This window comes from Meleagris gallopavo, chromosome 5, assembly GCF_905368555.1.
Source record: "Meleagris gallopavo chromosome 5, MGAL_WU_HG_1.1, whole genome shotgun sequence".
NCBI lineage: Eukaryota > Metazoa > Chordata > Aves > Galliformes > Phasianidae > Meleagris > Meleagris gallopavo.
Window position 1 is genome coordinate 14,418,766 of NC_139408.1, and position 16,303 is coordinate 14,435,068.

The following is a 16,303-nucleotide window of genomic DNA, read 5'->3' on the forward strand; positions in this document are numbered from 1 at the left end:
CCTTACCTTTGGCTGTCACGTTCTATTGCGTGGAACCACCACCGGACCCAGTGCAGCAAACTAGCAGGCCCGATTTCCCGCCACAACTAATTTCCTGCCACCTCACTTGGGGCTCCAGTACAACTACTGAAACTCTTCTCTATACCCCTCTCACGTCTTCAAAAACCATTCTACCGCATTTGTCCTTGCCATGCCACTTATCTCCAACTGCTTTTCTATGTTTCTTGGTTGCCCACGCCACAGGCCAGAAGGCTGCCTCCTTCAACCTGTTCTCAACAAGCAATTCAGAAACGCCCCATGGTACAGAAACGTCTGCCTTCCAATCAAACGCTTATGCTCCATCCTCAGGACGTGAACATACACACCACCCACAGAGAATCACTGCAGGAACTAAAAAGAATTGCACACGAGCGCAGGGGAAGAAAGGGCAGAACGTCTGAATGTCTGTGACCTACAAGCACCAGAAACCATAGTGCCCACCACAAAAGCCCACTGCGCCTACACGAGACGCCTCATAAGGGAATGTTCTCTCTAGATTGAGGACAAGATATCGCAGCAGCAAAAGGAAGACTTCCAGTCAGACCAATGGCGGCCTAAGACTACCAGCTGCACCTAGCTGAAAAAAACCTTTTCCAAGGACACGCAGTGTCAACCAACAAGGGACCTTCTGCCCTCAACTAATGCACTCACCTTGCCTCCAAACAGCAAGAGTCAGGACTACCTTGGGCTCCTGCTCCATTAAGGAACGTTCAGCAATCACACCCGGCCCTCAGCCCATACACAAACCCTACGTTCAGGCGCTCACAGGCCTTCACCTCTCCCTCTGCAAGGGAACACGTGACAGCAAGGCCAGACAATTACCTTCCGTTGTCGTGGGTGGAGGTGTTACGGAGGTGGTGGGTGTTGGCGTGGGTGTGGATGTGCTGACTGAAGTCGGGCCGGACGAGGTCGTGACAGTAACAGGCGTGGTGCTCACGGTGCTGCCGGTAGTGCTGCTGGAGAGCGTTGTGCCAGAGGTGGTAGTGGGGGCAGACCCGGTTGTTGTTGGCGGGGCACTGCTACTTGACACGCTGGTACTCGACACACTTGTACTCGTGGTGCTCTGCGAAGTGGGACCTGGGAAAACACAGGGTTTCATCGTTGCAAGCAGAACAACCGCATTTCCTCTCTCAGTCCTCATTTCTCAACTGACTTCACCAAGCTCCACAACCGCAAGCCCGGGAAGTTCAGAGTGTAGGAATGGAGACAGTCTCATTAGTCCTATTTGTGTCATTCCGGAATTCTACTCCTAGGTTTCCAAAAACCAGCTTTGGAGACACGTGCAAACGCCACACCTATGACCAATGCGGCATCTAACCACCGTGTGCACAGTGAAAACAATGCTCAGGCTACAAGAACTCCGCAGCCCTTAAGCCAGATGAATGCACTCCGATCATCCTTAGGCTTCACTCTTCCTTACCTTTGGCTGTCACGTTCTATTGCGTGGAACCACCACCGGACCCAGTGCAGCAAACTAGCAGGCCCGATTTCCCGCCACAACTAATTTCCTGCCACCTCACTTGGGGCTCCAGTACAACTACTGAAACTCTTCTCTATACCCCTCTCACGTCTTCAAAAACCATTCTACCGCATTTGTCCTTGCCATGCCACTTATCTCCAACTGCTTTTCTATGTTTCTTGGTTGCCCACGCCACAGGCCAGAAGGCTGCCTCCTTCAACCTGTTCTCAACAAGCAATTCAGAAACGCCCCATGGTACAGAAACGTCTGCCTTCCAATCAAACGCTTATGCTCCATCCGCAGGACGTGAACATACACACCACCCACAGAGAATCACTGCAGGAACTAAAAAGAATTGCACACGAGCGCAGGGGAAGAAAGGGCAGAACGTCTGAATGTCTGTGACCTACAAGCACCAGAAACCATAGTGCCCACCACAAAAGCCCACTGCGCCTACACGAGACGCCTCATAAGGGAATGTTCTCTCTAGATTGAGGACAAGATATCGCAGCAGCAAAAGGAAGACTTCCAGTCAGACCAATGGCGGCCTAAGACTACCAGCTGCACCTAGCTGAAAAAAACCTTTTCCAAGGACACGCAGTGTCAACCAACAAGGGACCTTCTGCCCTCAACTAATGCACTCACCTTGCCTCCAAACAGCAAGAGTCAGGACTACCCTGGGCTCCTGCTCCATTAAGGAACGTTCAGCAATCACACCCGGCCCTCAGCCCATACACAAAGCCTACGTTCAGGCGCTCACAGGCCTTCACCTCTCCCTCTGCAAGGGAACACGTGACAGCAAGGCCAGACAATTACCTTCCGTTGTCGTGGGTGGAGGTGTTACGGAGGTGGTGGGTGTTGGCGTGGGTGTGGATGTGCTGACTGAAGTCGGGCCGGACGAGGTCGTGACAGTAACAGGCGTGGTGCTCACGGTGCTGCCGGTAGTGCTGCTGGAGAGCGTTGTGCCAGAGGTGGTAGTGGGGGCAGACCCGGTTGTTGTTGGCGGGGCAGTTGTGCTTGGCACACTCGGAGTGTAAACTGTGCTTGTTGTCGGAGAGAGGGACACTGTTGTGCTGATTTCTCCTGTGGTTGTAGTCGTGATAGCTGTTGTGCACTCCGGTCTTAATGGTGGAGTACAGCAGACTTTGATCTGATAATTCAGGCAGACTGGCATTGGTATCACAGCCCCTGGGGTCTGATCCTTATTTTTACAGATGAGTCCTGTATTAACATCACATTCCACTTTCTGCCCTAAATCTTCTATAGGAATGTCTGGAAATTTCTCAGCTCTGCAGGAAATATTCTCAACCTTCGTACAGTTCCATGAAGGGATCTTATTCTGAATATTTTCAAAGGTCTCATCATCACCATTCTCCGGGCCATACTGTGGGTAACTCACATCGATCCAGTCAGTCCAGATGCAGTCCTCTGGAACGGTGCAGTCAACTGCCGTTGGACATCAGTAAATGTAAACAATTAGGAACTACAGAATCACTTGGAGGAGGTGATAAGAGATGGGAGGATCATGCAGTTGTTGATGGCGATAAGTGCCAAGCTTCCATCTGAGGACTATCCCATGAAACCCTCCAGGGAAAACATGCTTTTCCCAGAAGAAAAATGTCATGCCAGTGGCTGAAAAGCACAGAGGGCTAGCAGCAGAAGAAAGGCAAGAAGGTCAGAAAAGCCCCGGCCCAAAAAGACCTGAAACAAAAGTGTCACAAAAACAAGCTCCATGCCATATCGATACTGGGTTCGCATTGAGAAAGACCTGACCAGTTGAAGGAAAGCAACGCAAAGCAGCAAACAAGGACTTCCGGTCTGACCAAAGTAGTTGCACCAGGCAACAGGATTAAATAAATTCAAAAGAGCCGTGCAGAGTAAGAGAACAAGGAACTTTCTGCCCAAGACAAACAAATTCTTCTCAGGGCGAAACAGAAAGCATGAGAACTAGCATGGGGCACACATTACTTAAACAAAGGTCCAGAAGGGAAAGTGGACAACAAAAAAAAATAACGCGATGACCAGACATTACCTTCCGTTGTCGTGGGTGGAGGTGTTACGGAGGTGGTGGGTGTTGGCGTGGGTGTGGATGTGCTGACTGAAGTCGGGCCGGATGAGGTCGTGACAGTAACAGGCGTGGTGCTCACGGTGCTGCTGGTGGTGCTGCTGGAGAGCGTTGTGCCAGAGGTGGTAGTGGGGGCAGACCCGGTTGTTGTTGGCGGGGCACTGCTACTTGACACGCTGGTACTCGACACACTTGTACTCGTGGTGCTCTGGGAAGTGGTACCTAGGATAACACAGAGATTCATCATTGCAGAAAATCAAATTGTATTTCCCCGTTAACTCCGTTTCCCTACTGAGTTCATCAAAATCCACAACCAGAAACCCACTAGTTCAGGTAATTCAAATGCAGAATATCTTACTAGCAGGATTAGTTTCGTTCAGGAATTACACACCAAGGTTTCGTACAACCTCCATGGGAGACACGTGTAAACAATCTACCTAAGACCAATACTGCATCGAAACACCGTGTGCACAGTGAAAACAATGCTCAGACCATAAGAACTCTGCAGCCCTTAAGCCAGCTGAATGCACTCCGATCATCCTTAGGCTTCATTCCTACTTCACTATTGCTGTCACATTCTATTCACAGAATCACAGAATTGTAGGGGTTGGAAGGGACCTCTAGAGATCATCGAGACCAACCCCCCTGCCAAAGCAGGTTCCCTACACCAGGTCGCACAGGTAGGCGTCCAGGCGAGACTTGAATATCTCCAGAGAAGGAGACTCCACAACCCCCCTGGGCAGCCTGTTCCAGTGTTCCATCACCCTCACCGTGAAGAAGTTCTTACGCACATTCATGCAAAACTTCCTATGCTGCAGCTTATGTCCGTTTCCCCTCGTCCTGTCTCCACGTACCATTGAAAAGAGACTGGCCTCACCACTATGGCCGCCACACCTCAGATATTTATAAACCTGGATCAGGTCCCCTCTCAGTCGTCTTTTCTCAAGGCTAAATAGACCCAGTTCACTTAGCCTTTCTTCATAGGGGAGATGCTCCAGACCCTTCACCATCTTTGTGGCCCTCCGCTGGACTCTTTCCAAGAGATCCCTGTCTTTTTTGTACTGGGGAGCCCAGAACTGGACACAGTACTCCAGATGAGGCCTTACCAGGGCAGAGTAGAGGGGGAGGATCACCTCCCTCAACCTGCTGGACACGCTCTTCTTAATGCACCCCAGAATGCCATTGGCCTTTTTGGCCACGAGGGCACACTGCTGGCTCATGGCCAACCTGTCGTCCACCAGGACGCCCAGGTCCCTCTCTGCAGAGCTCCTCTCCAGCAGTTCATCCCCCAGCCTGTATTGGTGCATGCAATTATTCCTCCCTAGGTGTAAGACTTTACACTTGCTTTTGTTGAACCTCATCCAGTTTCTTACTGCCCAGTTCTCCAGCCTGTCCAGGTCTCGCTGAATGGCAGCACAGCCTTCAGGCGTGTCAGCCAATCCTCCCAACTTCGTATCATCAGCAAACTTGCTGAGGGTGGCCACTATCCCCTCATCAAGGTCATTGATGAAGATGTTGAACAAGACTGGACCCAGCACAGACCCCTGGGGGACACCACTGGTTACAGGTCTCCAGCCAGACTCTGCACCACCAACGACGATCCTCTGTGCTCTGCCAGTCAGCCAGTTCTCAACCCATCTCACTGTCCACTCATCTATCCCACAATTCCTCAGCGTTGTTATAAGGATGTCATGGGAGACAGTATCAAATGCCTTTCTAAAATCAAGGTAGACTACATCTACCGCTCTTCCCCCATCCACCCAGCATGTGACAACATCATAGAAGGCCACCAGGTTGGTCGAGCGCTACCTCCCCTTGGTGAACCCATGCTGACTACTCCTGATACCCTCCTTCTCTCCCAGTTGTCTGGAGATGGTATCCAGCACAAGCTGTTCCATCACCTTTCCAGGGACAGAGGTGAGGCTGACAGGCCTATAATTGCCCGGGTCTTCCTTCTTGCCCTTTTTGAAGACCGGAGTGACATTGGCTATCCTCCAGTCTTCAGGGACCTCCCCAGTTATCCAAGACCTCTCAAAAATGATGGAGAGCGGTTCGGCAATGACCTCCGCCAGCTACCTCAGCACACATGGATGCACCCCATCAGGTCCCATGGACTTGTGGACCTTAGTGCTGCCTAGGCGCTCACGCACGTCCTCTTTCCTGACTAAAGGGAAGTCTCCCATTCCCCAGACCCTCTTGCTAACCTCCAGGGTATGGGAAACCTGAGGGAAAGCCTTTTCACTGAAGACAGAACTAAAGAAGGCATTCAGTATCTCTGCCTTCTCAGCATCCCCCGTTACCAGAACTCCCTCCTCACTTAGTAAGGGGCCCACATTCTCTCTAGTTTTCTTTTTGCTGTTAACATACTTGAAGAAGCCTTTTTTATTATCCTTTATCACTTTAGCCAGATTCAATTCCAGGCAGGCCTTAGCCTTCCTCGTTGCATCCCTGCACTGACTACATTCCTATATCCTTCCTAAGTGGTCAGATCCTTTTTCCACATTTCATGGACCTTCTTTCCTTTGTGCTTGCGCATGAGCTCCTTGCTCATCCACACAGGTCTCCTGCCACCTTTTCCCAATTTCTTGCTCACAGAGACGCACCAATCCTGAGCTTGGAAGAAGAGCTGTTTAAATGCTGACCAGCTTTCGGAGGCCCCCTTACCTTCTAACACCCAAGCCCACGGGATAGCTCCAAGTAGGTCCCGGAAGAGATCAAAGTTGGCTCTCCTAAAGTCCAGGGTAGCAATCCTACTTATTGCTTTGCTTCTTCCACTCAGGATCTTGAACTCCCCCATCTCATGATCACTACAATCCAAGCTGCCCCCAGCCTTTACTTCCTTAACAAGTTCATCCCTGTTGGTGAGAATAAGGTCCAGTAACACCCCTCCCCGCATCGGTTCCTCCACCACCTGCATCAGAAAGTTGTCGTCAACACATTGCAAGAACCGTCTGGACTGTGCCTGCCTGGCCATGTTGGTCGTCCAGCAAATATCTGGATAATTGAAGTCCCCCATAAGCACCAGTGCCTGGGAATGTGACACTACATCCAGTTGCTTATGGAAGGCCTCATCAACCTCCTCATCCTGATCAGGGGCCTGTAGTACACACCCACAACAGTGTCACCCTTACCAGCCTGCCCCTTGATTCTCACCCATAAGCTCTCCACTGCTATATCACTCTCCCCCAAGTGAAATTCAATACATTCTAGCTGCTCTCTCACATAAAGAGCAATTCCACCACCCCGCCTAGCCAGCCGATCTTTCCTAAAAAGCACATAGCCCTCCATGACAACATTCCAGTCATGCGAGCTGCCCTACCACGTCTCCGTGATCGCAATGAGATCATGACCTCATGACCACACACAGAACTCCAGTTCTTCCTGTTTATTTCCCATGTTACGCACATTAGTATACAGGCACTTAAGAGAAGAAGCATCCCCCCACCCCTCTCCAAGCCTTTGAACTCCACTGTCTCCACCCATCAAGTTCTGTTTTGAGCCTCGAACTGCCCCCTCAGTCCCAGCGGTCCTCATTTTGTCCCCTTCCCCCTTCATACCTAGTTTAAACACCTGTCAATAAATCCTGCCAGTTTCTCAGCTAGAACCCTCTTTCCCCGTGGAGACAGGCTGCTTCCATTTGCAGCCATCATGCCAGGCGCTGAGTAAATTGCCCCGTGATCAAAAAAACCAAAACTCCTGTGTTTGCACCAACTCCTAAGCCATTTGTTTAAGAGATGGGTTTTTAAGGCTCATCTCAGTATCCCTTCCTGCCACTGAAAGTACAGATGTAATAACCACCTGCACACCTGTTCCTTCAACTACCCGCCCCAGTCCCCTGAAGTCATCTTTGATAGCCTTCAGGCTTTTCTCACCAACTTCTTCACTGCCAGCCTGTACTATCAATAGTGGATAGCAGTCAGAAGGGCAGATCAGTCTGGGAAGTCTCCTAGCAATGTCCCTGACCCGTGCCCCAGGGAGGCAGCACACCTCTCTGTGGGTAGGGTCGGGCTGGCATATAGGGCCTTCGGTTCCTTGCAGCAGGGGTCGCCTATGACAACCACCTTCCGGTGGAGGAAGTCTTGAGACGCGGGGGTGACCGCTTCCCCCGAGGCACCCTTACGGGTGGGCCTCCCTCCACACCTGCACACACCTCTCCCTCGGGTTCCAGGGCCTCAAATCTATTTCGCAGAGGCACTTGGGGAGACATCACCATTCCCAATGCAGGAAATCTGTTCCCATCACAACTACTTTGCTTCCAAGCTATGTGGCCCTAGAACAAGTAAGCGAACTCTACTTGACACCCCTCCCATGACTTGAAAACCATTCTACGGCATTTCTTCTTACCATGCCATTCATCTACATCTGCAGGACTTTCTCTCCAAATCAAACAAATTCTTCTCACAGTAAAATAGAAAGCATGAGAACTAGCGTGGGGTATACGTTAATTAAGCAAAACTGCAGCTGGGAAAGCCTACAAGAAAAAAAATAAAGCAATGACGATATATTACCTTCCATTGTCGTGGGTAGAGTTGTTAGGGAGGTGGTAGTGGGGGCAGACCCGGTTGTTGTTGGCGGGGCACTGCTACTTGACACGCTGGTACTCGACACACTTGTACTCGTGGTGCTCTGCGAAGTGGGACCTGGGAAAACACAGGGTTTCATCGTTGCAAGCAGGCCAACCATATTTCCTCTCTCAGTCCTCATTTCTCAACTGACTTCACCAAGCTCCACAACCACAAGCCCGGGAAGTTCAGAGTGTAGGAATGGAGACAGTCTCATTAGTCCTATTTGTGTCATTCCGGAATTCTACTCCAAGGTTTCCAAAAACCAGCTTCGGAGACACGTGCAAACACCACACCTATGACCAATGCAGCATCTAACCACCGTGTGCACAGTGAAAACAATGCTCAGGCTACAGGAACTCCGCAGCCCTTAAGCCAGATGAATGCACTCCGATCATCCTTAGGCTTCACTCTTCCTTACCTTTGGCTGTCACGTTCTATTGCGTGGAACCACCACCGGACCCAATGCAGCAAACTAGCAGGCCCGATTTCCCGCCACAACTAATTTCCTGCCACCTCACTTGGGGCTCCAGTACAACTACTGAAACTCTTCTCTATACCCCTCTCACGTCTTCAAAAACCATTCTACCGCATTTGTCCTTGCCATGCCACTTATCTCCAACTGCTTTTCTATGTTTCTTGGTTGCCCACGCCACAGGCCAGAAGGCTGCCTCCTTCAACCTGTTCTCAACAAGCAATTCAGAAACGCCCCATGGTACAGAAACGTCTGCCTTCCAATCAAACGCTTATGCTCCATCCGCAGGACGTGAACATACACACCACCCACAGAGAATCACTGCAGGAACTAAAAAGAATTGCACACGAGCGCAGGGGAAGAAAGGGCAGAACGTCTGAATGTCTGTGACCTACAAGCACCAGAAACCATAGTGCCCACCACAAAAGCCCACTGCGCCTACACGAGACGCCTCATAAGGGAATGTTCTCTCTAGATTGAGGACAAGATATCGCAGCAGCAAAAGGAAGACTTCCAGTCAGACCAATGGCGGCCTAAGACTACCAGCTGCACCTAGCTGAAAAAAACCTTTTCCAAGGACACGCAGTGTCAACCAACAAGGGACCTTCTGCCCTCAACTAATGCACTCACCTTGCCTCCAAACAGCAAGAGTCAGGACTACCTTGGGCTCCTGCTCCATTAAGGAACGTTCAGCAATCACACCCGGCCCTCAGCCCATACACAAAGCCTACGTTCAGGCGCTCACAGGCCTTCACCTCTCCCTCTGCAAGGGAACACCTGACAGCAAGGCCAGACAATTACCTTCCGTTGTCGTGGGTGGAGGTGTTACGGAGGTGGTGGGTGTTGGCGTGGGTGTGGATGTGCTGACTGAAGTCGGGCCGGATGAGGTCGTGACAGTAACAGGCGTGGTGCTCACGGTGCTGCTGGTGGTGCTGCTGGAGAGCGTTGTGCCAGAGGTGGTAGTGGGGGCAGACCCGGTTGTTGTTGGCGGGGCACTGCTACTTGACACGCTGGTACTCGACACACTTGTACTCGTGGTGCTCTGCGAAGTGGGACCTGGGAAAACACAGGGTTTCATCGTTGCAAGCAGGCCAATCGCATTTCCTCTCTCAGTCCTCATTTCTCAACTGACTTCATCAAGCTCCACAACCGCAAGCCCGGGAAGTTCAGAGTGTAGGAATGGAGACAGTCTCATTAGTCCTATTTGTGTCATTCCGGAATTCTACTCCTAGGTTTCCAAAAACGAGCTTCGGAGACACGTGCAAATGCCACACCTATGACCAATGTGGCATCTAACCACCGTGTGCACAGTAAAAACAATGCTCAGGCTACAAGAACTCCGCAGCCCTTAAGCCAGATGAATGCACTCCGATCATCCTTAGGCTTCACTCTTCCTTACCTTTGGCTGTCACGTTCTATTGCGTGGAACCACCACCGGACCCAATGCAGCAAACTAGCAGGCCCGATTTCCCGCCACAACTAATTTCCTGCCACCTCACTTGGGGCTCCAGTACAACTACTGAAACTCTTCTCTATACCCCTCTCACGTCTTCAAAAACCATTCTACCGCATTTGTCCTTGCCATGCCACTTATCTCCAACTGCTTTTCTATGTTCCTTGGTTGCCCACGCCACAGGCCAGAAGGCTGCCTCCTTCAACCTGTTCTCAACAAGCAATTCAGAAACGCCCCATGGTACAGAAACGTCTGCCTTCCAATCAAACGCTTATGCTCCATCCGCAGGACGTGAACATACACACCACCCACAGAGAATCACTGCAGGAACTAAAAAGAATTGCACACGAGCGCAGGGGAAGAAAGGGCAGAACGTCTGAATGTCTGTGACCTACAAGCACCAGAAACCATAGTGCCCACCACAAAAGCCCACTGCGCCTACACGAGACGCCTCATTAGGGAATGTTCTCTCTAGATTGAGGACAAGATATCGCAGCAGCAAAAGGAAGACTTCCAGTCAGACCAATGGCGGCCTAAGACTACCAGCTGCACCTAGCTGAAAAAAACCTTTTCCAAGGACACGCAGTGTCAACCAACAAGGGACCTTCTGCCCTCAACTAATGCACTCACCTTGCCTCCAAACAGCAAGAGTCAGGACTACCTTGGGCTCCTGCTCCATTAAGGAACGTTCAGCAATCACACCCGGCCCTCAGCCCATACACAAAGCCTACGTTCAGGCGCTCACAGGCCTTCACCTCTCCCTCTGCAAGGGAACACGTGACAGCAAGGCCAGACAATTACCTTCCGTTGTCGTGGGTGGAGGTGTTACGGAGGTGGTGGGTGTTGGCGTGGGTGTGGATGTGCTGACTGAAGTCGGGCCGGACGAGGTCGTGACAGTAACAGGCGTGGTGCTCACGGTGCTGCTGGTGGTGCTGCTGGAGAGCGTTGTGCCAGAGGTGGTAGTGGGGGCAGACCCGGTTGTTGTTGGCGGGGCACTGCTACTTGACACGCTGGTACTCGGCACACTTGTACTCGTGGTGCTCTGCGAAGTGGGACCTGGGAAAACACAGGGTTTCATCGTTGCAAGCAGGCCAATCGCATTTCCTCTCTCAGTCCTCATTTCTCAACTGACTTCACCAAGCTCCACAACCGCAAGCCCGGGAAGTTCAGAGTGTAGGAATGGAGACAGTCTCATTAGTCCTATTTGTGTCATTCCAGAATTCTACTCCTAGGTTTCCAAAAACCAGCTTCGGAGACACGTGCAAATGCCACACCTATGACCAATGCGGCATCTAACCACCGTGTGCACAGTGAAAACAATGCTCAGGCTACAAGAACTCCGCAGCCCTTAAGCCAGATGAATGCACTCCGATCATCCTTAGGCTTCACTCTTCCTTACCTTTGGCTGTCACGTTCTATTGCGTGGAACCACCACCGGACCCAATGCAGCAAACTAGCAGGCCCGATTTCCCGCCACAACTAATTTCCTGCCACCTCACTTGGGGCTCCAGTACAACTACTGAAACTCTTCTCTATACCCCTCTCACGTCTTCAAAAACCATTCTACCGCATTTGTCCATGCCATGCCACTTATCTCCAACTGCTTTTCTATGTTTCTTGGTTGCCCACGCCACAGGCCAGAAGGCTGCCTCCTTCAACCTGTTCTCAACAAGCAATTCAGAAACGCCCCATGGTACAGAAACATCTGCCTTCCAATCAAACGCTCCATCTGCAGGACGTGAACATACACACCACCCACAGAGAATCACTGCAGGAACTAAAAAGAATTGCACACGAGCGCAGGGGAAGAAAGGGCAGAACGTCTGAATGTCTGTGACCTACAAGCACCAGAAACCATAGTGCCCACCACAAAAGCCCACTGCGCCTACACGAGACGCCTCATAAGGGAATGTTCTCTCTAGATTGAGGACAAGATATCGCAGCAGCAAAAGGAAGACTTCCAGTCAGACCAATGGCGGCCTAAGACTACCAGCTGCACCTAGCTGAAAAAACCTTTTCCAAAAACACGCAGTGTCAAGGAACAGGGGACCTTCTGCCCTCAACTAATGCACTCACCTTGCCTCCAAACAGCAAGAGTCAGGACTACCTTGGGCTCCTGCTCCATTAAGGAACGTTCAGCAATCACACCCAGCCCTCAGCCCATACACAAAGCCTACGTTCAGGCGCTCACAGGCCTTCACCTCTCCCTCTGCAAGGGAACACCTGACAGCAAGGCCAGACAATTACCTTCCGTTGTCGTGGGTGGAGGTGTTACGGAGGTGGTGGGTGTTGGCGCGGGTGTGGATGTGCTGACTGAAGTCGGGCCGGACGAGGTCGTGACAGTAACAGGCGTGGTGCTCACGGTGCTGCCGGTAATGCTGCTGGAGAGCGTTGTGCCAGAGGTGGTAGTGGGGGCAGACCCGGTTGTTGTTGGCGGGGCACTGCTACTTGACACGCTGGTACTCGACACACTTGTACTCGTGGTGCTCTGCGAAGTGGGACCTGGGAAAACACAGGGTTTCATCGTTGCAAGCAGGCCAATCGCATTTCCTCTCTCAGTCCTCATTTCTCAACTGACTTCACCATGCTCCACAACCACAAGCCCGGGAAGTTCAGAGCGTAGGAATGGAGACAGTCTCATTAGTCCTATTTGTGTCATTCCGGAATTCTACTCCTAGGTTTCCAAAAACCAGCTTTGGAGACACGTGCAAACACCACACCTATGACCAATGCGGCATCTAACCACCGTGTGCACAGTGAAAACAATGCTCAGGCTACAAGAACTCCGCAGCCCTTAAGCCAGATGAATGCACTCCGATCATCCTTAGGCTTCACTCTTCCTTACCTTTGGCTGTCACGTTCTATTGCGTGGAACCACCACCGGACCCAGTGCAGCAAACTAGCAGGCCCGATTTCCCGCCACAACTAATTTCCTGCCACCTCACTTGGGGCTCCAGTACAACTACTGAAACTCTTCTCTATACCCCTCTCACGTCTTCAAAAACCATTCTACCGCATTTGTCCTTGCCATGCCACTTATCTCCAACTGCTTTTCTATGTTTCTTGGTTGCCCACGCCACAGCCAGAAGGCTGCCTCCTTCAACCTGTTCTCAACAAGCAATTCAGAAACGCCCCATGGTACAGAAACGTCTGCCTTCCAATCAAACGCTTATGCTCCATCCGCAGGACGTGAACATACACACCACCCACAGAGAATCACTGCAGGAACTAAAAAGAATTGCACACGAGCGCAGGGGAAGAAAGGGCAGAACGTCTGAATGTCTGTGACCTACAAGCACCAGAAACCACAGTGCCCACCACAAAAGCCCACTGCGCCTACACGAGACGCCTCATAAGGGAATGTTCTCTCTAGATTGAGGACAAGATATCGCAGCAGCAAAAGGAAGACTTCCAGTCAGACCAATGGCGGCCTAAGACTACCAGCTGCACCTAGCTGAAAAAAACCTTTTCCAAGGACACGCAGTGTCAACCAACAAGGGACCTTCTGCCCTCAACTAATGCACTCACCTTGCCTCCAAACAGCAAGAGTCAGGACTACCTTGGGCTCCTGCTCCATTAAGGAACGTTCAGCAATCACACCCGGCCCTCAGCCCATACACAAAGCCTACGTTCAGGCGCTCACAGGCCTTCACCTCTCCCTCTGCAAGGGAACACCTGACAGCAAGGCCAGACAATTACCTTCCGTTGTCGTGGGTGGAGGTGTTACGGAGGTGGTGGGTGTTGGCGTGGGTGTGGATGTGCTGACTGAAGTCGGGCCGGACGAGGTCGTGACAATAACAGGCGTGGTGCTCACGGTGCTGCTGGTGGTGCTGCTGGAGAGCGTTGTGCCAGAGGTGGTAGTGGGGGCAGACCCGGTTGTTGTTGGCAGGGCACTGCTACTTGACACGCTGGTACTCGACACACTTGTACTCGTGGTGCTCTGCGAAGTGGGACCTGGGAAAACACAGGGTTTCATCGTTGCAAGCAGGCCAACCGCATTTCCTCTCTCAGTCCTCATTTCTCAACTGACTTCACCATGCTCCACAACCACAAGCCCGGGAAGTTCAGAGTGTAGGAATGGAGACAGTCTCATTAGTCCTATTTGTGTCATTGCAGAATTCTACTCCTAGGTTTCCAAAAACCAGCTTCGGAGACACGTGCAAACGCCACACCTATGACCAATGCGGCATCTAACCACCGTGTGCACAGTGAAAACAATGCTCAGGCTACAAGAACTCCGCAGCCCTTAAGCCAGATGAATGCACTCCGATCATCCTTAGGCTTCACTCTTCCTTACCTTTGGCTGTCACGTTCTATTGCGTGGAACCACCACCGGACCCAGTGCAGCAAACTAGCAGGCCCGATTTCCCGCCACAACTAATTTCCTGCCACCTCACTTGGGGCTCCAGTACAACTACTGAAACTCTTCTCTATACCCCTCTCACGTCTTCAAAAACCATTCTACCGCATTTGTCCTTGCCATGCCACTTATCTCCAACTGCTTTTCTATGTTTCTTGGTTGCCCACGCCACAGCCAGAAGGCTGCCTCCTTCAACCTGTTCTCAACAAGCAATTCAGAAACGCCCCATGGTACAGAAACGTCTGCCTTCCAATCAAACGCTTATGCTCCATCCGCAGGACGTGAACATACACACCACCCACAGAGAATCACTGCAGGAACTAAAAAGAATTGCACACGAGCGCAGGGGAAGAAAGGGCAGAACGTCTGAATGTCTGTGACCTACAAGCACCAGAAACCACAGTGCCCACCACAAAAGCCCACTGCGCCTACACGAGACGCCTCATAAGGGAATGTTCTCTCTAGATTGAGGACAAGATATCGCAGCAGCAAAAGGAAGACTTCCAGTCAGACCAATGGCGGCCTAAGACTACCAGCTGCACCTAGCTGAAAAAAACCTTTTCCAAGGACACGCAGTGTCAACCAACAAGGGACCTTCTGCCCTCAACTAATGCACTCACCTTGCCTCCAAACAGCAAGAGTCAGGACTACCTTGGGCTCCTGCTCCATTAAGGAACGTTCAGCAATCACACCCGGCCCTCAGCCCATACACAAAGCCTACGTTCAGGCGCTCACAGGCCTTCACCTCTCCCTCTGCAAGGGAACACCTGACAGCAAGGCCAGACAATTACCTTCCGTTGTCGTGGGTGGAGGTGTTACGGAGGTGGTGGGTGTTGGCGTGGGTGTGGATGTGCTGACTGAAGTCGGGCCGGACGAGGTCGTGACAATAACAGGCGTGGTGCTCACGGTGCTGCTGGTGGTGCTGCTGGAGAGCGTTGTGCCAGAGGTGGTAGTGGGGGCAGACCCGGTTGTTGTTGGCAGGGCACTGCTACTTGACACGCTGGTACTCGACACACTTGTACTCGTGGTGCTCTGCGAAGTGGGACCTGGGAAAACACAGGGTTTCATCGTTGCAAGCAGGCCAACCGCATTTCCTCTCTCAGTCCTCATTTCTCAACTGACTTCACCATGCTCCACAACCACAAGCCCGGGAAGTTCAGAGTGTAGGAATGGAGACAGTCTCATTAGTCCTATTTGTGTCATTGCAGAATTCTACTCCTAGGTTTCCAAAAACCAGCTTCGGAGACACGTGCAAACGCCACACCTATGACCAATGCGGCATCTAACCACCGTGTGCACAGTGAAAACAATGCTCAGGCTACAAGAACTCCGCAGCCCTTAAGCCAGATGAATGCACTCCGATCATCCTTAGGCTTCACTCTTCCTTACCTTTGGCTGTCACGTTCTATTGCGTGGAACCACCACCGGACCCAGTGCAGCAAACTAGCAGGCCCGATTTCCCGCCACAACTAATTTCCTGCCACCTCACTTGGGGCTCCAGTACAACTACTGAAACTCTTCTCTATACCCCTCTCACGTCTTCAAAAACCATTCTACCGCATTTGTCCTTGCCATGCCACTTATCTCCAACTGCTTTTCTATGTTTCTTGGTTGCCCACGCCACAGGCCAGAAGGCTGCCTCCTTCAACCTGTTCTCAACAAGCAATTCAGAAACGCCCCATGGTACAGAAACGTCTGCCTTCCAATCAAACGCTTATGCTCCATCCGCAGGACGTGAACATACACACCACCCACAGAGAATCACTGCAGGAACTAAAAAGAATTGCACACGAGCGCAGGGGAAGAAAGGGCAGAACGTCTGAATGTCTGTGACCTACAAGCACCAGAAACCACAGTGCCCACCACAAAAGCCCACTGCGCCTACACGAG

The 16,303-nt window shown here is 51.5% G+C and overlaps 1 protein-coding gene across 1 annotated transcript in view; it reads right to left on the reverse strand.

Annotated features, from left to right (window-relative positions):
• Positions 1-16,303, reverse strand: part of MUC2 (mucin 2, oligomeric mucus/gel-forming) — a 110,463-nt gene that overhangs the window by 33,025 nt on the left and 61,135 nt on the right. Inside the window, exons 41-43 of the mRNA XM_085223834.1 lie at positions 12,301-12,555; positions 2,315-2,944; positions 862-1,116 (exon numbers count right to left, since the gene is read on the reverse strand). Coding sequence (XP_085079960.1) covers positions 862-1,116; positions 2,315-2,944; positions 12,301-12,555 — 1,140 coding nt within the window. The remainder of the gene's footprint in view (positions 1-861; positions 1,117-2,314; positions 2,945-12,300; positions 12,556-16,303) is intronic.